Here is a 27,821-nt window from a genome sequence, read left to right on the forward strand (position 1 = left end):
AGTGCAGAAGGGCAGATATGCTGGAATGTAGAAAAATCGAATTGGTTTGCTGGAAGAGGGAACGATATGCGATGTTGCTATTTGGGAGACCAACATTAATCATATGAATTATTTGTTTTTAATTTGTATTTGAAGTATACTGTAGTAAAATGTGCTTATTTAAGTTTGCTTTAAATGAAAACAAGGAGGCACACTGTTTCAACTCATCAGGAAGAGTGTTCCATGTATCCGGACCGTGATGTCTAATCGATTTTTGAGCAAGTAGAAGCTTTGGATTACTTAAATGAAAATCATGGGAACGACGGGTTGGGTATGAATGAATATGGTCATTAGTTACTAAGGCATTATGAAAAAATGGTAATAAATTTCCAGTGTGTTTATACATAAATATAGCAGTTAGATATATATGTATGTCATGGGCTTTTAAAGTTTTTAGGCGATGAAATATAGGATCGGTGTGAGCCAAGAAATTTGAGTGTGTGCATATACGAAGAGCCTTTTTCTGAAGAATAAAAATTGTATTTAATTTAGTTTTGCTACAGTTGCCCCATACAATATTGCAATACATTACATAATAATGGTAAAAATAAAGTCTTATATAACATTATTAAAGTTTGATCATTAATCAAATACTTTATTCTCCTTAAAACACCAGTTGTTTTAGATATTGCTGTAGTAATATTCTGCACATTAGTATTCCAAGTTAAATTGCTATCTAGGGTCACTCCTAGAAACTTGGTTGAATGTTTCTCAGCAATGTTTATACCATCAATATAAATACTTTTAGGACGGGTGGGTTGGGATTGAAGAGTATGGAAATGTATAAAACGTGTTTTATCAATATTCAATGAAAACTTGTTACTTCTAAACAATTTCGAAATATTACCTAATTCCATATTAAGTGTATCAATCAGTGATGCAATATCATTATGAGAGTAAAAAACGTTAGTGTCGTCTGCAAATAAGATGAAGTTCAAACGAGGGGAGCAATTGGTGATGTCATTAATGTAAATAAAAAACAAAGTAATGTAAATCCAAAAAAAAAAGAAAAGAAAAAAAAAGTATGAGTTGACAGTTCCTCGTAGCTCGCAGGAGTGTTGCTTTCTCGGCTGTCAGATCCTCTACTATCGACTTTCTTTGACTTGCAAGTTTCCTGCGATGGTTAAGGATCGATCAACTGGCTGTACCGCTATGACTTCGAACTTTGATATAATTGGACATGGTGGATGGTCTGACGACTTGTTAGATCTTGATGATTTCGTTTGGTGTGCCGGTTTGTTTTTCGGTCTGATGTGATGGCTGCGTTCGATGTCATCCTTGTAGATGGGAACATTCAGAACGACACTGGCTAGACGAAATATGGTGTCATCTGTATCCTTGGTGGGATCTTCATTCAGGGAAAAAATACGACGAAAGTACTGTTCTCGATTATTTGAGTGTCGCCTCAGCTTCTGGATCTAATCATTTTGCCAAGATTTTTGATACGTGAGCTTCTCAATTTCTTTATTTTTTGCTTTTGTCATTAGTGACCCCCAGATCGAATATTTTGCTTTCTTCCTTCTCTATTTCAGTATTTATTTCTTGCACTCGCTTGCAGACTTTTTGTTTGACCATGGCGAGGAATGATTTGTCACAAAGTATGTCTGATCACAGAAGACACGATGTTTTGATGTAAATGTCCATTGAACGCATTTTAAATGCAGGATCTGTTGTTTGTTATTGATGTTGTGTCGGGAAAATCATACCCTCTTCGCCCTGAAATTAAAAGGCGATTTACTTTCTAAAATTCTTTGCTTCTTAGACGATTAGTTTGTCTTCTTTCAAGGTCACTTCCGTGTAATTTTCACATGACAATGAAAACACTGTATATCATCATAACACATTTGTTACTGTAAGTTAAAATGGGTACTATGCATGTATGTATGCATTATTATGTCGTGTGCCGTATATGTGTTTATTCTTGACGAGTCCATCTGACAAGACTAGTACAGGAAAGTTTTGTTTGTTTGTTTGTTTCATTTCCTTCTTAGAAGATGGCTGGATAGCCCATATTCAGCTGCAGTAGCTGGTCTTCCATGAAGTCCAAGTGGACGAAAGGCGCGGTTACTATACCGGGTTAGATACTCTGCTCTTTGCGATGAATAAAGGAAGCGAGATCTTTTACGTGCAAGAGGTAAGATTTTCTCATACATGGGGCCTCCATTCTCGTCCTATCCGAGGGACAGAGTGTTTTGCCTCTTAATAGAGGAGACGGCTTGTTCCCTTGCACACAACATTGCTCAGTGGGCCCAGGGAATCGAACCGGGGTCCTTAGGATCGTGAGGCAGACGCGCAACCGACTGAGCTAATTAACCTCTACTCTCATCTCTCTTTCGATGTTTGTTTGTTTGTTTCTTTATTTGTTTGTTTCTTTCTTTCTTTCTCTCTTTCCTTCGTTTTTCCTGTCTTTGTTCTTTCGTTCTTTCTCTTTCTTTCTGTCCCTCTCACCCAGTAATTGATATTCTGGGGAATTTAACAGATTTACCATCCATGACAGAATCACGTACAATGCCCTTATTAAATGAAACATGTAGCTACATTTCTAGTACTGTATGCATGCACCAAGGTTGAATGAACAGCTTGAATTTGGCAAGCTCCAGACTGTCAAGATTTTACCCTCAAAACAGAAATATCTTGGGTCTCAACATGGCGTCCCATGAAAAAGGATACGTGATCATGTGTTATGTCTTCTTTTCAGTCCAGTACAGCTTTACTGGTAAGTAGAAATTATATGAAGTTATATACTGCCTTACTTTGGCAAAAGGAAGCAAATGACAAAAGTGACATTTCTCGTAAAAGAGCAAAATGTGTCTGTCATTTACACTGATGTCAATGGACTATCATGATGTCTTATGTAACACATCTCTTAGTAGGATGAGTGTTTCTGCATGAAATTTGGCCTTTAAGAAGAAGTCATTATGTGAATTATGAAAACATCAATAACTCAAATTCGGATGGTATGTCACTTGCTTCCTTTTGCCAAAGTAGGGCAGTATACCGACTGCACCTATCAGAGTGGTGAAGTCAGATCACCTACTGTTACTGACTTTAAAACCTGGCGCAGAGTCAATTCACATCGATGACTCGATCCTAGAAGGGAATTGTACCAGGTTGTATTTTTTGTGATATAAACTACATTTTTTTTTTTCGTAATGGATGTTATTTTGAATTGATTCAATAATCACAATAGTGCAAAGTAACACAAAATTACATAGGGATAATTTTGAACACTCGCACAATTACAGGGTTTGCATTTTCTTTTCCCCATCTCTGTCTTGATTGCCAATATTTTGTCCAGTCCTAAACTGATGATTTTAATGATTTTCTCTCTCTGATCAACATATATATATGTATATATATATATATATATGTACATATATCACAACACCTTCACCATCACAAAACCAACAAACAGTCGCAAGACACGGATTTTTTGTTAAAGAGCAGATTCTAAGCTTTACAATGATGTATAGCTCAATTGAAATTGACTCTCTTAACCTATCTAAATATTGGAAAGAAAACACACACACTGGAAAGTTGTGAACCGAGAAAAGGGGCTCTGACGTACAGGGTCTATCTGTCTATTCAAGAGTTTAATCTTTACCAAACCGTGCTGGCTATGTGGTGAATGGGACAAAAATCAGGATGTAAACCACTGGAGAAACAGCAATGAAGGCATTATCAAATTAAGTTGAAATTAAATATGCTCTATTAACACATTCTGTCCACAATTAATGCCAACTTTCAAAGTAGTAGCGTTATCCCTTCAAAAGTTATCAGACTTGAAAGTGAAGAGTGTGCAAAGGATTATGAAGGAATGAAAAAGGGCCTCTAAGATATACCTGATCTCACTATTCTACAAAAAAAGGGGTTCAAAAAAACTGCTGAAAATGCACTTTCACATCCCTTTTACTCTTGTGTGAAAACAAAAGACGAACCCCTCCCCCCCCCCAAAAAAAAAAAAAAAAAACCCAACAACGAAAAACAAAACAAAATAAAACCAAAAAGCAATTTAAGAGAAATATCAAAGAGGTAGGTGTCTTCAAGTGTTGGCATTCAAACTGTTTGCATCACACCTGTTTAAAACATAAACAAACTTTTTGTGATTTCGGTTGTACGTCAGTGTATTTTATTCAGAAGGTTCGTTAATCCGAAAATGAAATAAGGTTTCTCATTCCGATGGTTCATATATTTAAACTTAGATCAGGTTCGTAATTCCGAATTTTCATTAGTCCGAAAAAGAAAAACAGAAAGGTTCATGATTTTGAATGTTCGTTAATACTCACTGTTTAACGAATCTTATTTCATTTTTGGATTAACGAACCTTCGGAATCACTGACATCACTTGTAGTTGCTGTTTGCTCCTACTTAAAACAAAGAAATCATCAAGGAATCTTAGGAAATCTTGGAAGATAGGTTTTAACCCTTTATACATGACATGTGTTAATAAAACACTACAATAAGGATGAGACGAATGGTACCATTCATGGCTGCGTCATTCACATATTGGCATCTGCATAAGATGCAGATGTTATCATAAATTTTGGATAAGATAGTTAATCTTTCCGTCAGTTTTGCTAACATGTCATGTGGTGATTAAGGAGACTGTACAGCAATGGTTGAGGTGAGGATTCAGCTTATAACGTTTTGCGAGATATTAAGAAACAACTCTATGAAATGTTAAAGAGCATTCAATTCTAAGGGAATCAAAAGTTTATTTGATGAAAATCGGTTTTGAAATTCCTGAGACATCTAAAAACAAGGTAAAACAAAGAAATTATAATGAAAGTAGTGGCATGTCAATTTCATGAGGACCGCTTTTTTGAAATCTCAGCCACTTCTTGAAAGTAGATGCTTTTTCATATTTCATAAGAGGTTTCCATTATCTCACCAAAAAAGTTATAAACCTGAATCCTCACTTCAACCAGTACTGTACAGTCTATCTAAAGTACACCTCAGACTCACATTTTACCCCGGCAAGAGATATTATGAAAAAACAAGACCGCCTGTAAACAACTGAGTACCACATGTGTTTTGGAGTGTGCGTTATGAAGCGCCATACACTAGAAACTATTTGGTTTGCGAATATAGTTCATCACATAGTTTCGAGGCATCCACCCTTGTGCGTAAATAATACATTTTTTTGAAGAAATGAGTGGGTGCATTCTAAACAGTAGAGCTGTGACAACAACCCAAAAGAGTTTGATGGGCATTGACAATGTATCCAATATGCAAGAGACATTCCCCGATCATATTGGTAAGAGGGGAGGCGTGAAGATTGAAACAATCACACAAAGAATAGTTCCCTCATTGGAAGTTGTTTATGGGCGTCGACAAGTTGAGGTTCATTGCTCGCTTATTTCTTGTCTCGTATATTGAGAGAGAGAGAGAGAGAGAGAGACAGAGAGATGGAGGGGGGTGCAGAGCTAAACAAACATCATAGACAAATAATGTAATTCATTTCATTAAATTTGTTGACGCTGACGAAAGGGAACAAGGAAGTAGGAGAAATAAATCATAAACATATCTTTCTACGTCAACTGTTTATTCTGCAGATCGTGAAAATAACGAGTCATGTTAAAGCTTAATGAAACAAACCCTCGCAGTTAAAGGGACACACTATGTTTATTTCATCAAAGAAAGGACACATGAAGGCATCTCTACGTACGATATTTTGAAATCCATGTTGACTGTTAAACAATAACCGACAGGTTCATTTTATCAATTCGCTATATGGAATAACCTAAATTCTTAGCATGTGTCTTATAGTAAAAAAAGTAGGCCTATTTTTTCTCATATTTTCAAAGCCCTCTTCTTTTCGTGTTATCTGTCTCCAGGCATTTCTCACCTAACGACACAATACGAGGGAAAAAAGAAGTTACCCAATCATCAAATAGTTAGGAATTCATATAAAGCAAGCCAAACTTTCTCAAAGTCCAATGCCGGCATGGAGCTATCGAATCATATAGTACATTGACTTCGAAATGGAACCATGGTGTCGGAGCAGATGTAATGAAGATATAATGATTGGTGTCATGACTTCTGCTCCAGTGACAATTGCTCCCATGAAATATCTCTACACTTAGCCAAGAATAAACTCTACCCACAAAAAACCCTAATCCTGATCCTCGCATAAAACTAAATCTAAAACCCTATCACAAGCCAAAATGAGCGAAAATGGCAGATGAATGGGGGTGGTATTCTGAAATCCTTCCTGCGAAGAAATGTCTTCCTAAGTCAGGACTTTTTTCCTAAGTGGCATTCTGAATATCTTCCTAATTGTCTTTCTAAGATTCGAAAATATTATAAATCACAAAACTGGAATGGTAACTATATCGTCGTACGACTTTTCTCCCGGATCGCCCAGAGAGATTCCGAACCATCTCTCACGTACTGAAAGCGCATCAGTGCGTGAAATTACTGCACGAAATCACACATACAATGTCCATTCTTCCACTGGAAGGACGCCAGAAGTAGTCGCACGACGTAAGTCACCATTCCAGTTTGGTAATTTATAATGTTTTTGGAGTTTACACTTCGACTGCATGCATGCATCATAATCTTCATCAGTCCTTCTAAGTTTCTACCCAACCTTTTTACCCTAAACTAGGGATGATTATGCAAACGAGGATGAATCGTAGGAAGATATGCAAATTTCTGACTTAGGAAGAAGTTGGTATTCTAGAATGCACCTAGCAAAGAAAATTAATTTAGGAAGGTTATTAGGAGAGCCCCACCCCTGTCCTAAGGTACGCTGTTAAGCTACAGCAAGCTGCAAAGCATCGTATATGCATGTCATTCAGTGCGCGCAATATGTAATCTATCGATGCGCGAAATGGGCATGAAAAGTGGGACGTTGTGAGTGTGGGCATGCACAACACGTGTACTTTGTCATTGGTTGGTTCCTTATGATAAGACGTATCGCACTGGCTTAAGAAAAACGATGGGAGGGGATATGGCTTGGTTTAAGAAGTGCCTATGAGAAATTTTAGAATACCAATTCTGTCTTTCCTAGGCACTTTGTAACTTTCTGATTTAGGAAGAAACTTAGGAAGAACCTTGAGAGAGATTTTCAGAATAACACCGAAGGTGAAGAAGGGGGAGGGGGTCCCCCATATGAGAGGACCTTTAACATATTTATATTCACCGATTTCATGCACACTTTAAGAAGAATCTCTCTAAATTTATCCATTAAAGAAGTTAGAGGGGAAGAAATCCGGTCTAACTAAGAACATGACTTAATCTTGTAATTTTGCCATGATGTCCAATTTAGTATTAAAACTACTTTATAATTTAATATCTATTGACCACCAATGGGAGGGGGGGGGCTGGGATGTTGCAGGGTGTACCACTTCTCTCACGAGACCTGTCGTACATTAAAAATCAAAGTTTGAACAGCTATTAAAGTTTGAGTAGCTGTGAATGTGGTGGGTGAACTCTGGGAGCTAAACAATGGTACGTCTCATCTCTGTTACTCGTGTGCATCTTCAGTGCGTTCTTAGTTTTTATACTGCAGTGTGTACATGAAAAATCGCTCAGCTCATGATAATTTCATAATGTAGTCTCACACTACATAATGGCATGACAAGAAATGTAAATATTAATGAAAGGAATAAGCAAACCATGCATTCAATTCTTCAATCGTTGGGTGATTTTTTTTCATTCATTTGTCATATTGCTTGAAAATGTAACATCAAAATCTAAAGAAATAAAGGGCGGGGTGTGAAAATTTCACAGGGAGTGCAAATGCAATCAAGATGTTTACCAAAACGACAGATATTTTAAGATACAGTATTATTGCTACTGTGCATGATAAACCCATGTTTATTCATGGTCAACTGAATTATGGTACAGGAAATATACACAAAAACTGGGGTGCTTTTCCATAGAAAAGGCGATGTCATAAATTGCAATCAATCGTAGATCATATTATGGAACGCAACATCCCATCGCATGTAAGTTGAATGTGATATGCTATTGGTCCGAGTTATAAAATCAAATGAAACTTTACAAAGAGCACCGGTGGACCATAGCGTTAACCAACAGGCCACAGTCAGGTGGTAAATAAACCCTGTGTAATTCAACTTGGAGAAAAACCAGGAATTATCGCTTTCTTTTGCATAGATGGTTTAACAACAACACCCACTGTCCAGAACAACGTCCGCCTTGTTGGAGGAAACTCGATGTACGAGGGTCGGGTTGAGGTTTACTACGATGGTGTCTGGGGCACGGTGTGTGATGATGGCTGGGATGACTTAGATGCGCGGGTCGTCTGCAGACAACTCGGATATTCGGTCAACAATGCGAAGGCTATGGCTGGAGGAACTTATGGAGGAGGATCGGGACCGATTCTTCTTAACAACGTTAATTGTTTCGGCTGGGAGTCGAGTTTAGCTTCCTGTTCTCACAACGGGTGGTACAGCCACGACTGTACGCACTTCGAAGATGCAGGCGTCCGATGTGGTAAAACTATACGAGTTGTCAACACGCTTACCGTAATCCTAAAAATGAGCTGGCATTAACGAGGAGAAATTTGCATACATTTTGTGTTTTTGTTTGTTTGTTTGTTTTTATTATAAAACTCAAGATGGCAGATAACTTGATGATATGAATTCAATTTCAATTTCAAACGTGAGGCGTGTTATTATGATATTTTAAGTACATGTTGTTTACATTGAGTGAACTAGTCTATTGCAGGCCTGTCTTCATTCTAATCCAAAAGTTTCTAACCGGTTTTATTGGTGGCCAAGAAAAAAAATCAGACCTACAATCAGACTGAATGTTTTAATCAAAGATCAAATTAATATATATATATATATATATATATATATACATGTATATATATATATATAATTATATATATGTATATATAAATATATGTATATATATATACATGCATATAACTGTACATATATATGTATATATTAATACATATATAAAATATTATAATATATATATATATATATATATAATGTACATATGTATTATATATTATTCATTAAAATTGACAAGCATTTTTTACAACGGGTTCAGATGCCACGTACAGTAATTGGGTTCACTAGGGATGATAATCTAAAATATTTGACGTCAATTTGAAGTATTAACCTCATTTTTCCATGATTTCTGGAATTGTTATATTCAAAAAATTATATAACATAACTTCATGTGAGATAAGGTAAATAAAATTTTGGTCGCTGCAGTTCATTTTAAGTGCATGCTGTTTTGAAGTGCATAATAAATAATGGCTCACTGAGCCGTTTACTGCCTTATATTTTCTAAATTGGAAAAGCACACAGACACATTTTGAGTGTTATTTCTTTAAAAAAAGTGTATGATATATAAACATGTAGACATATATATATATATATATATATATATATATATATATTGTATTTATTCGATAACTTTGGAGGTGACAATATGGGGGAATATAATTATTTTACTCTAGTGCACAAAGCAATATTGACGAATCATTAATCAGATTACCTAGAAGGAATGCCTACATTTTCTGTTTGGCTATAAAGCCAAACTTAAACTTAATTAACTTACTTTTGATCTGTTAAATGATTAAATTTTCTGTTAAGGAGGTTAATGTAGATTAACCTCAGCCAATCCTTTTCGCTTCCGGTGGGTTTATGTCCGCTAAATTTATTTCGTGTGAATTGTCACACTACCTTTCCAGAAGTCAACATTCGCCTTGTCGGAGGAAGCTCGTTGTATGAGGGTCGGGTGGAGGTTTATCACAATGGAGCCTGGGGCACGGTGTGTGATGACAGCTGGGATGATAACGATGCTAAGGTCGTATGCAGAGAACTCGGATATCCCACCACCAATGCGGAAGCTATGTCTAGAGGAACCTATGGGCAGGGATTGGGACCCATTCTCCTTGACAACGTTGGCTGCATTGGTTGGGAACCAGGTCTTAGTAATTGTTCTTCCAACGGGTGGTACAACCATGATTGCCAGCATGACGAAGATGCTGGTGTGCGATGTGGTAAGACTTCGCTGTATATTATATACATTTGTTGTTGAAACTGCAGACAGTACAGGCTCGAACATTCAACGTAATCGTGTGCTGGTTCAGATTAAAAAGAATTAAAGACTGCCATTATACGAAACGGAAGTTTTCAAAATCCCTGAGCTTATCGTCGCTTTGTTTTTCCATTGGTATTAATTGATTTTGTTGGCGATGCGTGGTTTGAGTGAGCTAAAGTATTTGACAACAAGTGTTTTTGTTTATTGCTCTATGAAGTCGATTTCCCCCCAAAAGATTGTGCTCACGTGAAGATCTATTTTGAATAATCTTAACTGAAATACCTATGCTAGATTTTTTGAATCATCCCACTCCTCCCTTACCCATTATAGTATACCTCCGCCTTGTCGGTGGAAGCTCTTTATACGAGGGTCGGGTTGAGCTCTATTACGGTGGGGCGTGGGGCACGGTGTGCCACGACAGCTGGGATGAAAACGATGCGCAGGTCGTATGCAGACAACTGGGATTTTCCACCACCAACGCCGAGGCTTTAGGTAGTGCGACATACGGGGAAGGATCGGGATCAATCCTCCTTGACAACGTTGGCTGCTATGGCTGGGAGTCGAGCCTTGCGAACTGTTCTTCCATTGGATGGTACAACCATAATTGTGGACACGACAATGATGCCTCTGTTCGATGTGGTAAGACTATGCTGTTTATAGTAATTGTAAACCATTTGTCAGAGGGGTATCGTTTTAAGAATTTCGCGCCGATATACAGTGGAGCATGGATGACGGTGTTTGACTATGTTTTTTTCCCCTTTTTTCCTTTTTTTTTAAACATTTACGGCCCCTGTTAAGAACCGACAACCCCCTCCCCATCCATCAAAAGAGAATAAACATATCATTATATTCGGGATTCGAAAAAGAAAGAGAAATAGTCCCGTAAACCCCTGACCCGTACTCAAGAGCTTTTTCATCGCTTTTTTTTACATGATGAGACGTAAATTCTTAATCGATATCCGAATGCGGGTTTCTGCACGAAGATGGCGTGTACAGTAGTCGGGGTAAGTTGATACTACTTTGTTCACACGGTAAAGTTAGTCGAAAAATTTTCGAAATTCACGAACAATGAGAAAACGTATTCTTTTCTCGAACTTCCATAAAGCTTTCCTCTTTAAAAAACTGATGCTATTTATTCTTTTTTAATCCAATGAATTCACCCAAGCCTTATTCGTAACTTATCATTTCGTTTGAATCATGATACCACTCTCTTACCAGGAGTTAACATCCGTCTTGTCGGAGGAAGTTGGTTGTACGAGGGTCGGGTGGAGGTTTATTACGCTGGAGTCTGGGGCACGATATGCGACAATGGCTGGGATGAAAACGATGCGGCGATCGTCTGCAGGCAACTCGGATATCCTACCACCAGCGCCGAGGCTTTTGGTGGTGCGACATACGGAGAAGGATCTGGTTCCATTTTCCTTGAAAACCTTGGTTGTAATGGATGGGAGTCGAGCCTTACCCACTGTTCTTCCAACGGGTGGCAGAGCAGTAACTGTGGGCACCATGAAGATGCAGGTGTGCGATGTGGTAAGAATCCGCTGTTTATATTTGTTAAGCTTTACCACGCTCAATGAGATAGATAGTCACAGAGACTTCGTGCTCGATGTTTATAAACATATTCTTTTGAATGGAAAGAAAACACTTCGCGACGAGATCAAGCTACACCCAACTGCTGAGAAAAAAGATTGTAGATCCATTTTTTTATTTTCGAAATTTGAGTATATCTCGACAACTCTAGTTCCATCCCCTAGCATTTCTTCCTTTATTTGGAATAAGTCAAGAAATCATGATGAAATGCATAGGACTTTTCTTAAGTTAATGACAAGGTTAACAGGATTATCTTTATTTTACTTCGTGTGAATTGCACATTGCTCCCATACCAGAATCTAGCATTCGCCTTGCCGAGGGAAGCTCGTTGTATGAGGGTCGCGTTGAGGTTTATTACGATGGAGCCTGGGGCACGGTGTGTGATGACAACTGGGATAACAACGATGCACAGGTCGTATGCAGACAACTTGGACATCCCACCACCAACGCCGAGGCTTTTATTAGCGCAACATATGGTGAAGGATCGGGATCCATTCTCCTTGACAACGTTGCTTGCTATGGCTGGGAGTTGAACCTAACTAGCTGTTTTTCTAGTGGGTGGTACAACCACAATTGTGGTCATCATGAAGACGCAGGTGTTCGGTGTGGTAAGACCAAACGTTTTGCATTTATGATCTTCTGCTACGTTTCTGTGATAAAGTTGCAATGTTTTCAATCTCTAAATTCACAAAAATACAGGATTAGATTATGGAAATAAAGACTTACATCTACCAGGTCATTCTGTAACTAAGGTGTTGGAAAAGCTTCATGTTTTACCTAATGTAAAAATCTTTATTTCCCATTGATAAGGGATGACAGTACTCTGTGACGTCACTCTCACACATTAACTTTATCTTTTTTTGTCGCTTCTTTCAGGTGTGTTTGATGTCACCACTCCTTCATTAACAGTCAGCATCCGCCTTGTTGGAGGAAGTTCGTTGTACGAGGGACGGGTTGAGGTTTATTACGGTGGAGCCTGGGGCACGGTGTGCGACGATGGCTGGGATGACAACGATGCACAAGTCGTGTGTAGACAACTCGGATATCCCACCACCAACGCAAACGCTGTTGGTGAAGGGACATTCGGGGAAGGTTCGGGATTCATTCTCCTTGATGAAGTTGAATGCTACGGCCGAGAGTCGAGTCTTGGCAGTTGCCATTCAAAAGGGTGGTACAACAATGACTGTAAGCACAACGAAGATGCAGGAGTTCGATGTGGCAAGACTGCAATTACAATCAACTGTTAACAATATTGGCAATTCGATTATTTGCAGTAATTTAATTTTGCTATCATGTTTCGCATTATGAAGGCATATTTTTTTTTTTCCTTTTAAAGAACTAGTATTGAAAGCATCAATTCAGTATGAATGTTATTCTCCACTCTTTGGGTGGAACACAGGTTAAAATTACAAGCATTATGAGGTAACGCACATAGATAACACTGGAAAGATGACGAATATAATTATCATTAACCAGGGTTCTCACTTAGCCGAGCTGAATTTGCAAGTAATGGCGAGGTATGACGAGTTTCCTAGATAACGCACTCACGAACGTTCCCACTTCAAAGTTTTTCTTCCCACGCTTCCATGATCGAGGAAGGCGAGACAGCTTTCACCTCTTGGCAATGAAAGGTTCGCTCCCAGCAACCTCTGCAATGTTCATTCAAGCTTATAGCACCAGTAGTCCATGCACGACCAATCAGTAACAAGGATTCCACGCTCTGACCAATATGATCACTCCCTGGTTGCTAAGGTCGGAGTTCAGCTATGGCATTAAATCCAAATCTTCGGACACGCTGTTCCGACGAAAGTCAGAAAATGATAACCAAGAAAAACGCCAATTTCTTGCCTTTCATCTGATCGTTTAGCTTTGAAATTATGGCAAATGATAAGCAATAAATTAGACTACAAAATTATGCAAAAAACAACAATCCGGTGGTTTTGACCGATGTTGATGATTTGACTTTAAACTCGATTTTCTCGGCTAAGCCATCAGCGACTTTAGTATTTCTCTTTTCTTTTTCTTTTTCTTTTCCTGTCGCGGGTCACATTTAACAAATTTCAGCAAACAGCATAAAAGTATATACCAAGTTATATGTTTACATGCAGCCCCCGCCAAAAAAAGAAAGAAAAAGAAAAGGAAAAACCAGACAGACAAACAGAGTATGCAGAATGCAAAAAAAAAATAATAATAAAAGAGAGATTAAGAATTACAAAGGAGTCCTATGAACATCTTACTCGTAATCCAAGCAGACAGACAAACAGAGATTGCAGAATGAAAAAAAAGACATTTAGAATAAAAAAAAGGTTCTATGAACATTTTACTGGTAATCAAAACAAACTGAGAATGCAGAATGCCCAAAATATTAGTAACAACAAAAAAGGGGTTCTATGTACAATTTACTCGTAATTAGGACCTTTGTCAAAAAAGGGGGATGCCAACCCTAGTTTTTGCCCCCATGTAACAAGCTGCAATGGTCATGCAATGGTAACAACCAGGTACATAAAGATATATGCTTGAGTAAATGAGGACATTTATCGCAGCCGTATCGTCAATTGATCGTCGATCATGTAGTGAAGCGAAAGAATCGTGCTTGAATCTTTACCATTCACGCTCTAGTTAAGTGACCATTTAAAAAGGGCGCATAAACATGAGGGTGTTCTTTCATTCCAGAGACTACAAAGAAGTTTACTCTCATTCTCTTCAAACTGGAACATTACCTTTTAAATGAAACCATTTGCGAATGGTATGTATTTTCTGTCAGATCTGTGAATGACATTACTCTGTCACGTTATTGTCTGTTTTACCTTTCAAATAGACGTGTTTGATATCACCACTCCATCGTCGATAGTTAACATCCGCCTTGTAGGAGGAAGCTTGTTGTACGAGGGTCGGGTGGAGGTCTATTACAATGGAGCCTGGGGCACGGTGTGCGACAATGGTTGGGATGACTATGATGCCGAAGTCGTTTGCAGACAACTCGGATATCCTACCACCAATGCAGAGGCTGTTGGTGAAGGAACATACGGGGAAGGATCGGGACCAATTCTCCTTGACAACGTCGGTTGTCATGGCTGGGAATCCAGTCTTTCGAACTGTTCTTCTAACGGGTGGTACAACCATGACTGTGAACACTATGACGATGCCGGCGTTCGATGTGGTAAGAAAATATATTTTTACATTTTAGACTTTCGAAGTTCCGTAGGAAATGAGGGTTGGGTAAAGAAAGATAAAAAAAAAAAACGCACGTGGGAAGACATGTGGGAAGACAATGACTTTAAAAATTTTTTTTACAGAAGTAGACGTACACGCGTCATGCCTTACAAGATAAAGCGAAACAATTTTGCTAATTCCTTTATTGTTATCAGTTTTTTTTTTAATTTATGCTCATCTTTGTTAAAAACTTTTCTAATTTATGTAATTTTTCATTCATTTGAATTTCATTTTACCCTAATCGTACGTGCCTTGACATAAATTGAAGAGCTTGGCGCTAAATGGGCGCTAAATCCATCATTTTGTCAGTGGGTTTAGCGCCTTTTGGAAGCAAGCTCTTCAATTGTTATGTTATTGTCCGATCAAACACTCTTGTCAACACGCTGCAGATTCCATTTTGAGTCTTGCCATCAGGCTCTCCGAATTCACCATTAGCAATTCCACATTCTACTTCGTTTCCCTCTCTTCCTCCTTCCCTCTACCTCTCTCTCACTTTCTATCCAGAGCTTGACGGCAGGCACCAAATGGCTTAAAGGACAAGTTCACCTTCATAAACATAAGGATTGAGAAAATGCAGCAATATTAGTAGAACCATGGACCTAGCAAAAAATGCTAGGTCCATGGTAGAACACATCACTGAATGCTTGAGGAAAATTGGACAATCGATGCAAAAGTTATGAATTTTTTAAATCTTTGTGTCGGAACTGCTGGACGAGGAGACTACTACAGCTTGTGATGTCATATGAGTACAACAGTATAAAGAAAATGTAAAGAAAATTCAACATATTTTCATTTTTTTTCGCATGATAAAAGAGCATTTGACTTGCCTCTTTCTAAAGGTAGGGGGAATAATATTACCCATGACATATGTCGGTAACGAGTCAAGGGGATGTGTACTTTTTTCAAAAGATGACATTTTGTGGAATTCTCTTTATATTTTCCTTATATTGTTGTACGCATGTGACATCGTACACTGCAGTAGTCTTCTCATCCAGCGGTTACTGCACAAAAACTTAAAAAATTCATAACTTTTTAACGGATTGTCCGATTTTCCTCAAACTTTCAATGATGTGTTCTACTAATATTGCTATATTTTCTCAATCCTTATGTTTATGAAGGTGAACTTGTCCTTTAATAACTGTACATGTTACTTTTTGTATCTTACTGATCATATCCTTGCGATAGTTAATGCAACAGCAGTTTTTAGTGTATATACCAAAATAAGCTTTATATGCAAATCATGTTCTACTCCGGAAACCAATGATAGCTCGATCACAGTAATGGTTCACTTTTCAGTATATTTTTTTTTCTTCTTCTTATTCTTCTTTTTTTTAATCACATAGGCATACCCCGCTTTTCTCATTTGGCACCATTGAATCACCTGGTCTTATCTTCTATCCGTTCTCCGTTTCTTTTTCACAAACACTGTTTACTCGGTGCTTACAGCCAAACAAGCTAGCTTTCATGTAGGTCCCGTCATACTTCTCTTTGATCAACCCCATTTCGATTTTGACCAGTTATCATTACATGTAATTACTGTGTTATCACTATTTATATTATTTGTTTTCTGCACATTGTTTCCCAGGTAAAAGAACTTGTATTATTATTTCTGTTGTAATGTTCATAAATGAGAAGTATGAAAATAAATGAATTGAATTAATTTGAATTGAATCGTACGTTCTCCACAACCCCTAAATAATATAATCCTTTCCTTTGTCTTTTCACTTAAAAACTTCAAAATATCTGTGCATAATATATCTACAAAAAATAAGAAGAAAATGTTTACCATTCTAGATTATTGTTCAGAAGGGTGAAAACTAGAGCTAAACTTTTGCTTTTTGAAAAAATTGTATTCTGTGTTCGTACTGTGGTTCACAAAGTGAGCAATTTGAAGTGTGTATTTTCGAATCAATACCTCAATGTGAAGTGTTATTATGGAATCGTTCTAGTTTCCTGCTTATAATTATGTGCAAAACTAAATTCTTGGTATTGTTCGTTTCAGGGAAGGGGCAGACGATCTCCCTCGGGGTGATTGTCGGCGTGCCAATCACAACTATTGTTCTGGTCATCGTACTGGTCTGTGTTCTAGTATATCGACGACTTTCCCTCAACAAGCCAGACACCTCACACATCGAAATGTCGCGCTGCCCTCCGCAAAACCCAAACTATCCTGATCCTGAAATGCCGCGCTGCCCTCCGCAAAACCCAAACTATCCTGATCCTGAAATGCCGCGCTGCCCTCCGCAAAACCCAAACTATCCTGATCCTGAAATGCCGCGTTGCCCTCCGCAAAACCCAAACTATCCTGATCCTGAAATGCCGCGTTGCCCTCCGCAAAACCCAAACTATCCTGATCCTGAAATGCCGCGTTGCCCTCCGCAAAACCCAAACTATCCTGATCCTGAAATGCCGCGTTGCCCTCCGCAAAACCCAAACTATCCTGATCCTGAAATGCCGCGTTGCCCTCCGCAAAACCCAAACTATCCTGATCCTGAAATGCCGCGTTGCCCTCCGCAAAACCCAAACTATCCTGATCCTGAAATGCCGCGTTGCCCTCCGCAAAACCCAAACTATCCTGATCCTGAAATGCCGCGTTGCCCTCCGCAAAACCCAAACTATCCTGATCCTGAAATGCCGCGTTGCCCTCCGCAAAACCCAAACTATCCTGATCCTGAAATGCCGCGTTGCCCTCCGCAAAACCCAAACTATCCTGATCCTGAAATGCCGCGTTGCCCTCCGCAAAACCCAAACTATCCTGATCCTGAAATGCCGCGTTGCCCTCCGCAAAACCCAAACTATCCCGATCCTGAAATGTCGCGTTTCCCTCCGCAAAACCCAAACGATCCTGATCCTTGTTCCACCAACCCCACATCTCACAGTCCAGCTCAATCGACAAGGCTAACGCCGACTGCACCACTTGTCGGGACTTAATTCCTCGTAGTTGATCCCTAAGTGGTTTGATATTGCTGCAGATTTTATCTGAAAGACGTGCCTTAAAGAATAAATTCCAAACAAATATTACGCTGCATAAGTAAGAATTCATGGATTAAGCATAATATACGTATTATTCTTTCGCAGAATACAATTATTGGCTCTTTCATTCGCAATGGCTTTGTTTAAGACATTACAAAATCCTTGACAATACATATTAGAGGTTTAAACGCTTAATACGGTTTCTGTAGCAAGCATACATGGAATGTCATTTAAAGTGATGCCTGTTCACTTTCATTAGAATTTTTGGTAGGTTTAATAAAATTAGAATGCTGTTACGAGGATCGCATAATCAATGTAAATCCTGACAAATATTGATCTTAATTCAAAAGTCACCCATTAAAAGGAATTATTCCGATTCGGTTTTTCTTTTTTTAATCTTTAAGGATATTTAAATTGGTGGGGAAATATTTAACTAATAATGAGTTTTCCCGATTACACACATTAAATGCATTGAATACAGCAATACTAGTATACATCAGCGAAGTTTGAGGAAGATCAGACCATCCATAAGATAGCTATGAGGTATCTATATTTCTTTTCAAGGTCTTTAACACACACACACACATATACACACACAAACAAATCCCCATCTCCACTTTACGAATCTCTTTCGTGCGCATGGTTTCATTTTAGAGCAGCCACCGGCGGAAACAATGGATTTTGGAAATCAAAATTCAAGTTGAAAACGGGGTATAAAAATGATGTTTAGCTTAGATGTTTAGATGCAACGATAATCACATAGGGTGATTTCAAGTTCGGTGCTAGTGCTAGTGCTATCTCAGCACTAGCAACGGCGATAAAACCGAACTTGAAATCACGTTTGTGTTGGGAGTTGACCTCAAAACTATGACGTATTTCCGGTTGCTAGTGCTGGCCTCGGTGTTGAATGTCGTCTGCTGAACCGAGCTCCGCCGATTGTGTTAGCGATTTACGTGCTTTTTCGCCATTGACTAACATCTGCCCCTAGGGATTAACATTAACTTATTTTTTGTCATTGCACGATCGGTGCTGGTGTTAGCGTTGTCGTGCGAGACTTATATTCATGTCCATAATAGATGCACGTTTTACGTGCAAAGTCTATGCTAATGCAGTGGTCGCCCACGTAACGTAAATGAACACTCTCGACATGGCTTTATAAATCTAAGCCTTGGAGCAAAATTAAAATAGCTGTATTTTGGGGAGTAGATGAACTTTGTGGTATTTTAATCTGTCTTCCTCACTATGCCTCTAAAACTAAACAATTTTGGCTACATTTTTTTTTATAGATATTTGACTGTAATCACGCGCAATAACTTTTTTTCGTCGCTCAATTCCCACGGAGCTCGCGGTGCTGTGATTCCAACACTTAGTGCTGGTGATCGATAATTTTGATCGGTATCGCCTCGTTAATCTGACCATCAGTGATGGAGATCGATTTAACGCTGTTATTCAGGGGCTAGCACTAGCACTATCACCGAACTTGAAATCACCTAATGTAATCGTTCTTGCATGCTCATTATGAATGACACTATTACAACAAAATGCTCTTAAAAAAGAAGCAAAAAGAAAACGAAGATCTGATTTCAAGATTATTTTCTATTTCATCTCTTTATACATTTACTCTTCAGCTATAAGAAAATTTCGATATGATGAAAGAAAACTGCCAGTCCCAATATGTTCGTTTCAGCGGGAGTGGCCTGATGCAAGCAGCTTAATCTGCCATTTCTATTACCATCGTCACATATAATCCGAATCACCACGAATCAAGCAGAACTGACCCAACTAAAAGATATTCAAAATTTGCGGGAGGGAAATCGCCAAAAAATCCTACAGCTTTGTTGAGAATTCCGTTCAAATACTCCGGAATACGTACGTTTCGAACCCGTCTCGAATCATTTTCCCCACATTCTGTGCGTTTCAGCTCTCGAATGCTGCTTGAATGTAGTTCGAGGTGTCTCGGATGCAGTCACAAGGCTCCCGGAAGGGCTGTCATTGGTTTGAATGGTCAAAAGAATTCAAACAGAATGTAGCGCGAATACTTAGAATATACCTGAAATTTACTTAGAATGTATTAACACGAATATCTTGTGTGTATCAAGAATGCAACCGGAAAGGTCTCCGATAAGGTATTAAAATGCTGGTGAATTGAGCATATTAAATTTTGTCAGTCTCAACCCAACCATAACAGACAACGGATCCCATGGACAATGTTGCTTTGCCAAGGATTGTTGTCTTCCAGCACGACCAATCAACTTGAAAGAGATGTGTAGAAGGCCAGATGAAGAAACAGGTGAAGCCGATCCTGAAGATATCAGACACAGCAATGTCTGGCAAAGGAGACTGGTAAGAGTAGGAGGATGTATAGACTTTATTCCATGAGGAGGAGTTTAGATTTAGAGATCCTCAGTCCTTTTTAACTACATCAGGATTGAGCGTGATACTATGGGTGTTCCATGAGTGAGTCAGTCAAACTCATCACGCCTATGGTCTGCCAAGCCATATGGAGGAATATACAGGTATGAGGTCATCACCTGTCTTACCACTCAAAAGAAGGAACACCCGTTTGGGAGATCTTCAGAAACAGACTATGATATTCAAATTCATGAAATGCTTCCATAGAGATGCTTTCATTGAAGTGATTGACAAATTGCCCTGCGACGTCGATGCAGGGCAATTCGTGGGATCGACAATAGCTGTACAAGATATTTGCCGATGGTGGCGACATTTTCTTTTTTAGCCTTTTGGTTGTGATGCCTACTTCCGGTATTGGTGCGCGCGAGCGTACAGCTGTTTGTATAAGCTAGTTCGGAGTTGGCTCATGGGCGCATTGGTACGAATGACCTTTCTCTTTTCTCAGTCGGTTAGGGGCACTTAACTCGTTTTAGAGCGACATAATGCATAAGCTTTACGTAACGATTTATGGGATTCACAATCCTGTTCAAACAAAGAATAGAATTGCGTAGACCAGATGAGCAGAACGATCCGTCAATTTACACTTGGGAAAGCATCCATTTCATTATTTTGCATTGAATGTATTGGCAATCTCTTTCTATTGATATTGCCAAATACCACTTTTGCTGTCAGGTGGATGTGCTGGCAAGCAGCATTTATAAGTATCTCATGAATAATCATTACATTACAGATGCTTATCCCAGTGAATTTAAAAACCATTATGCCTGTTGGTCCGAATGACCTTGTTTCTGCTCATGCGCAAAGTGGAACTACGAACTGGCTTATTGTCTGCAGTGGTGATCACTATGTACTAGTGTTTATGTTGTGAGAAAGCGATATCATTGTGCAAACGGGTCACGCTGTTTAAAAGTAAGTAAAAATAGATTTCAAATTTGTTCATAAAAAAGTGGTTTTGTAGTACCAATTGTGTGACGATGGGCTTCCGTTGTGAAGCAGCGATGTGTTGGTCTATCCACGGCCTTACCGTCGAAGTCACGCTCGGAGCCATCCGCTGCGGTCACCCTACGATGCTTGCGCAGGAATTCTTCACGATCACAGGGCTGTATCACATCGTACGTGGACGATGCAAGACTGAGGAGCTCGTCTCTCCGTTTACCATTGCATGGTACGCCTCTGTCAGTCAAAAACTTACGAAGTTGGGGGACATTCCGACAGTTATCCTGTGCAAATATCTGTCCGCAGAACCGTCCATAATGATGGATGAAACGACAAAACAAACTGATAAAATTCGATGAATTATCCATGTAGCAATTCGCAAGCCGAGTATACTCGTATATACCGGAAGTACACAGCACAACCGGAAACTCGATCCGTGATATCCAGAACGCACGGCGACCAATCAAAAATGAGCATTTGATACAGCCCTGATAGCGGCTAAATACTTATATCCATTGTCGATCCAGCTAATTTGTCATTCAGTTGCAAAGATTATGATAATGTTCCTCTTACTTTGGGAGCTCTAAATGCAAGCATGTGGTTATCAAGAAACCTTCCAATAGCGGTCCTCTGTGCCGCAACTAGGACTTTTTATGATTCACAGTGCCCTTGTGGATGGAAAATGCAAGTTCCTGCGGGAGACCCTGGGCATCAGTGCACGTGAAAGTGGTCCGATGCTTTGATCTACAATGACTCGGGACTCAAGAACTTCCTTGAAGGATTATTATGTAGGCTTATATGTGTGGGTTTCTTCAGAAGAAACAGGTGCAATATTTTAAAGTCATGGATTTCAGTAGTGAGATAGATTCCAGCAGCTGTCATGAGATGTCTTCGAGATGTATTCCGGCTTATTTGAGGATCATTTGAAATATTCTGGCAGGATTTGAAGCAGCATGCCCTAGACCTCCAGTTTTCCTTCAAATGAGGTCAGACTGTTTCGAATGCTGTCGGAATGCAGCATGAATATTTAGAATGCAGTCAGAGTACAATTAGATTTCTCTTCAAATAGCGTTCGATATTTCTCCGCTTCGAAAGAAACGTCGAGATTTTTATTACGCATAAGCAAAACGTTCGGGCTGGCCACCAAAATGGCCCAAATGTTTGGACCGGAATAAGATTAAAGTCGGAATTTTCAGAAAGAACCTCGAATATCCAGGAATGCAGCAAGAAATTTAATTCATCCGGCATTCTGGATTATTCCGCCTCTGGTGCGATGGGTTTGTGGTTGATCATCTTGACGGAAAGCAGTAACCTTCAAGCAACACATAACAGTAGTAACATTGATTTATTATTTGAAGACCTGAATATAAGAACGACCCAAGTCCAATTTTTGGCCAAATTCAGTTTGACATGGGAATTTGTAGCTTATGCATGGACTCATCTTGTGTATAAATGATAAATCGTAATTACCCCCGGAAGTGCCTGAAATGAATGAGTTAAATCTTATATCAATGTTAGAATGAAGGACTTGGGTCATTCTTACATTCATATTATAGCGCCCTCTATCATCCTTCTCTTATCTCTATAGCAGAATATCATGTATATGAATCAAAGAACGACCCAAGTCCATATGATTCAAAGAACGACCCAAGTCCATCACACCAAATGGCCTCTCCACAATTAATGTAAATGTTAATTGTCATAATGTATGTTCTAATTTTTATATACAATGTTGCCTTCCCATCACAGTTAAATAGAACATTTTTGGAAAAATAAAAAAAAAATATGAAGTTTTTTTTAAGTTTACTCGAAATGGTCTCCCATGGACTTGGGTCGTTCTTATATTCAAATGCTCATTTGTCGGCAATAAACACAATGACATACACATACAGAGAAAAAAGATGCTTGATTAAAAGTAAATATCTGTAAGGATTATTGTTTATCGATTTTATCATATTAATCGAATGAGGTCAGTTGATATCCATTGACTGTAAGGTGGAGAAATTCATTGTGTTGTCTTCCTGTCATGTTAGTCTTGTCTAAATCTGTATGGCCTCTTCCTCTTACTTTATTACTTTCGTTGTTGTTTGTTTGTTTGTTTGGTTTATTTCTGCATTTTCTTTCTCCGAATACAATTGCAAATGAAAACAAAATGATACAGATACATACAAATCAATACAAAGAAAAATCATTTGCGTAACAACATTCAGTTTGAAGTGACATAATTATGAATCAAAATAACATATTAAGCATACTGTATCTATTTACAAAGGAGAAATCAATACAGGGGACCGTCATCATAAGCAGAGCTTGACGTGGATGAGGCCCTATCTGAATATGTGATACCTGTACAACACCAATTTATGTACTCATAAAACTCTTAATCTTAATACACGAAACACATTTTGCTACAGAAAAAAAGAAAGGTATCGTTTCATGTCCATTCGCTTGGATGTATGTCTGTCTGTCTGTTATCTTGTCTCTTCTTGTCTTGTCGTCTTCTAGACGCCTTTTTCCTACACAAAAAAAAAAAGGAAAAAAAATCCGGGTCACAACTGACCCGGAAATGGGTCCGTTGTGGTCACGCTGACACCGTTCCGGGTCAGAATTGACAAGGAATGGGGTCATATCTTCAGAGTCATGAATTGGGTCAAGGTGACCCCTTTCAGGGTCTTCATGACCAAATTCCAAGTCATTTTTGCCGCGGAGCGGTATGTGACCCCACGGACCCAGTTCCGGGTCACTTCTGACCCAGATTTTTTTAGAGTGTAGAACTTTATTTTTCTCTGTTTCTTTATTTCTATTGAGGTTCAATACGTAAGGGGCTATCATTTTACAAGTTGTGTCGTTTTAGTGGGTCCCCCTATTTTACCCCAAGTTTATATGTTGCTCTTTCATTTTCACCACTTCATTTTTATGACAATGTATGATTACTTTAACTTCCTAGTTATTGTATACTCCTCTCTGTTTCCTATGCTTGCTTACGAAACCTATTCTCTGTTATCCAAGAAAGTGAAATGCCTTTTGCTCTTGTCGAAAATTAAATAAATTCGAATTGAAATTAATTTGAATTGATTCAGAAGTTTTATTAACTCTTTTGGGTCTTTGGAGTGCTGATTAAGGTACAGAATTGAGAAGGAGAAGGGCGTTAAGTTGTCTCGAACAGTATGGGCTTATAGTGTCAATTTAATGCCTTTCTTATTTTCACTTGATTTGTACATTCTATATTGAAATAGGTCTTCGTTAAAATTCTAGGGAAAGTTGATCCAAGAAGGCAGTCAATGGAGTTTGAATTAGTGTTTTATCTTTTCCTTCTATTTTTGAAACTCTTCAAATTGATCTTAAAATAAAAAAATGCAAGTCGATATGTTTCGTAATGTGGTAAGTATGTGTATGTTATACATATCCTCTGATTTCACTACTTGTTAAAAGAAGGATACATTCAAAACTGTAATCATCAAAATGGCGTTAAACTCATCAAGTCAAACAATGTCAAGCCTGTCATACTGGCCACCAGTCTACAGCGGTCATGTGCCGCACATACTGGCACTTAAAGAAAAAAATCTTCGGAGAGAAAGACTCGTTAAAGACAACATCTACAGCAAACTCTTTCGATCAAAGCCATTTTTTACTGTCTTCTTTGGGTGGCTATTGTCTCTAAGAAATGATTAGTGCCGTATAACACTTTACTTCACTGAGGAAGTCTGAATTCACTGAGAACTGTTTTATTCCATTGTGATTTCCTTTGCTCTAGCTACATACCAACGCACACTCATCTACTTACTGTCATACTGTCACCGACCGCTGACCAAAATGCTATTAAACCAAAACATTTTACAGCTCATAGAATTTGAGGGCATACTTGAAACAAATACCAGGAAATCTAGTAGTAATCAACAATACAATGCACGTAGCAGTTGCATGTCAAGATTAATGCTATGTTTTTGTTTGTTTGTTTGTTTGTTTTTGTCTGGCGACTTCTGCATAGAAAAAAAAATCACTCCTGATTATGTTTACGGCTTTTCATCAGAACTAAGTTACTTTTCCAATGACTTCACACTTCGATGTTTAGTTGTATTCATCTTAAAATTAGTACAATTATTTCTATCATAATGATATCATTCTCATTCTTTGTGCTCGGATTGATCGTGACATAATCAGCACTAAAATGTAATAACACCGGTCATTATCTACTAAACTGTCATCATGCAATTTAGTCTAACATATGTAATCACATAATAAATTTTAATTGTCTGTTTTCCCTATTGATATTTCAAATCCCAAAGTGATTTTCAGTGCGGCCTAAACTTGAATAAGAGCAACGACCCGACCCGATATGAATAGCTAACACTAAAGGGTATATAATTGCCAATTTTAGTCTAATGATTACAAACATGCCAAATGAATTCAGAATCTTAAACGAAGGTTTGATCCAGGAAAATGATATATTATTGTGTCCTTCAGGTAATTTTGATGTTCAGCAGCTCGCATGGATTTTTTCTCTGGTCAATTTGCCACTCTAAGCTAAGAAATTTAGACTGATAATAAGTAATTACCATGTTCAACATTGTATTCACTGATGAGTGGAAAGTGCTATGATGGTTGTTTGTAAGATCATTTTAAAGATTGGTCACCTCTCAAAATACACATACACACACACACACTGTCACACGCCCATACACACACACACACATGCTAAAAAAAAGACCAAAAAATACTTTTGATAAATTTATTCAGTTTTTAACGCGTACTGGTAGTATGTCTTCCTGTGGCCCAAGGCAATTTCTTCAGTGTAGTTACAGACATTTCAGAGGCCCTGCCTTAATGTTTGTATTTTTTTTTTATCGTTTGATATCTTTCCACAAAAATATGTCAAAAAGAAAGAAACGAACACACAAAAGACATTGAAAGGAAGGACTGCTGTTTCAGCAGTTATTTCAGTTGTTTGTGTGTGCATGTGTGTAGCTCATGTGATAGGTATTTTTTTTTTTTTTTGTAGTACGCTAACATGCGATTTGAGTGTTTATGTGTTTGTGATTGCTTATCTCCCCCACCCCCTTTTTAGGAGAGTTTTACTGTACAGTACGCAGGTTCATTATTTTAACATGATTGTATTCCGTGCACAGCACCGCGATGACATACACAATCTTATGTGTCCAAGGCCTTAACTACTATAGATCCAAGCAGATATCGCCAGAACAAATTAATGATAGAACGAGTTTCCTTGGCCCCTATACTAGAAAACCGTAATCTGTGGTTGCTAATGTACAACATTGTTTAAACACACTATATTCATGATGAACCGCTTTTGTGATAATACAATGATCTTCTCCAACTTGACGAAAATGATGTAAATTTTCAAACGGCCAGCAACGAGTTGAGACATACAGGATGTGATGCTGCATGCACTCGTTCTGTTCAGAAGGAGCCCGCCTACGTTCCACCTTACCGCGGGCTGTCTACAATAGACAAGGAATATTTGTGTTTGTCAGCTATTATGAGAGGTGTGGTTGTGACATATCGTTTGGTGTCCATTAACTCTTTATGTGCCACGTTCGCACGTCCGACTCAGTCGACGGCGTGCCAACTTCGCATATTCTGCTCAACACATAAAGCCGCTTTTTAAAAACCGATCGATAAATCGCTAACCGTGCAGAAACAGTGGACTTCTCTTTTGTAGGTGCTTTAAAAAATGTTTGGATCAGATGTGTCGGACATCAAAATCATTGCAAGCTTCATGACTTGATGAGGCCACCCAGCTCTCCCTTCCCTTTTCTTTCAAGGGACCGGTGCTGTGGAAGGAGCTTTCTCACGATTAACATCAAAATGTCTGCATTTCGTCTTAAAAAAAAATTGAGGTATACATTCTTAAATAACAACCCCCTTTCCGAGAGTTAATGATCAAAATTGCCTTTTTACATCATTTCAGTTATGGCTTGCTATCACAAGGTCACTAGACATGTTAGCATTTATGAGAGTTATAAGGTTTTGTCCAAGATTGAAAAAAAAAAAAATCTTTGCCATGTGACATTCAGTCCAATTTAAATTCTTTACAGGCTCCAAGAGGAAGCGACCTCATTTTTGTGAAATCAATATTTTTCCATTCACTTAAAAATGACAACCAAGAGAGCTGGCTAAAATATGCTCTTTGAAAGAGATCAGGGACTGTTTTTTTTTTCTTCACCTGAAAGGAATACGACACCAAACACATCAGAAATACACGTGTAGAAAACTTTTGCTACCTAAAACATTCATAATTAAATTTTACCTGTAAGGGTGGGGTGGGTTTACTCTCTATGCGACCAGCTATTTCTAAACACACAGCGCGTTGACGTTGACACCACAAACATGAATCTTTTTTTTTTTCTGTCACAGTTCAAGGATCATGTTTCAAAGTATACCCAGGCTTTCAAAATTCAGAGAATTAAATTCACTGGAGCAATAATAAAGAAGGTTGAGCAGAGTGGTATTGATTGGTTATTTTTAAACTGTCTTGTGAAAGATCGTTCGATTTGAAATGCATTGATATAGGTTATTGTATGTGCCACCATAGTGAAATACGCCACGTAGGGAATAAGTAATTAAGATCCTGGTAACGCCAGAGAGTTCCGACGAATTTTGCA

At 38.4% G+C, this 27,821-nt stretch overlaps 1 protein-coding gene across 1 annotated transcript in view; it reads left to right on the plus strand.

Moving 5' to 3' along the window:
- The first annotated feature begins 2,685 nt into the window (after positions 1-2,685).
- The window catches only part of LOC140240197 (scavenger receptor cysteine-rich domain-containing protein DMBT1-like), a 156,045-nt gene continuing 130,909 nt past the window's right edge, over positions 2,686-27,821 (plus strand). The window contains exons 1-8 of the mRNA XM_072319994.1: positions 2,686-2,755; positions 8,164-8,502; positions 9,722-10,033; positions 10,366-10,713; positions 11,293-11,604; positions 11,961-12,269; positions 12,541-12,849; positions 14,483-14,824. Coding sequence (XP_072176095.1) covers positions 2,686-2,755; positions 8,164-8,502; positions 9,722-10,033; positions 10,366-10,713; positions 11,293-11,604; positions 11,961-12,269; positions 12,541-12,849; positions 14,483-14,824 — 2,341 coding nt within the window. The remainder of the gene's footprint in view (positions 2,756-8,163; positions 8,503-9,721; positions 10,034-10,365; positions 10,714-11,292; positions 11,605-11,960; positions 12,270-12,540; positions 12,850-14,482; positions 14,825-27,821) is intronic.

This window comes from Diadema setosum, chromosome 16 (assembly GCF_964275005.1).
Source record: "Diadema setosum chromosome 16, eeDiaSeto1, whole genome shotgun sequence".
NCBI lineage: Eukaryota > Metazoa > Echinodermata > Echinoidea > Diadematoida > Diadematidae > Diadema > Diadema setosum.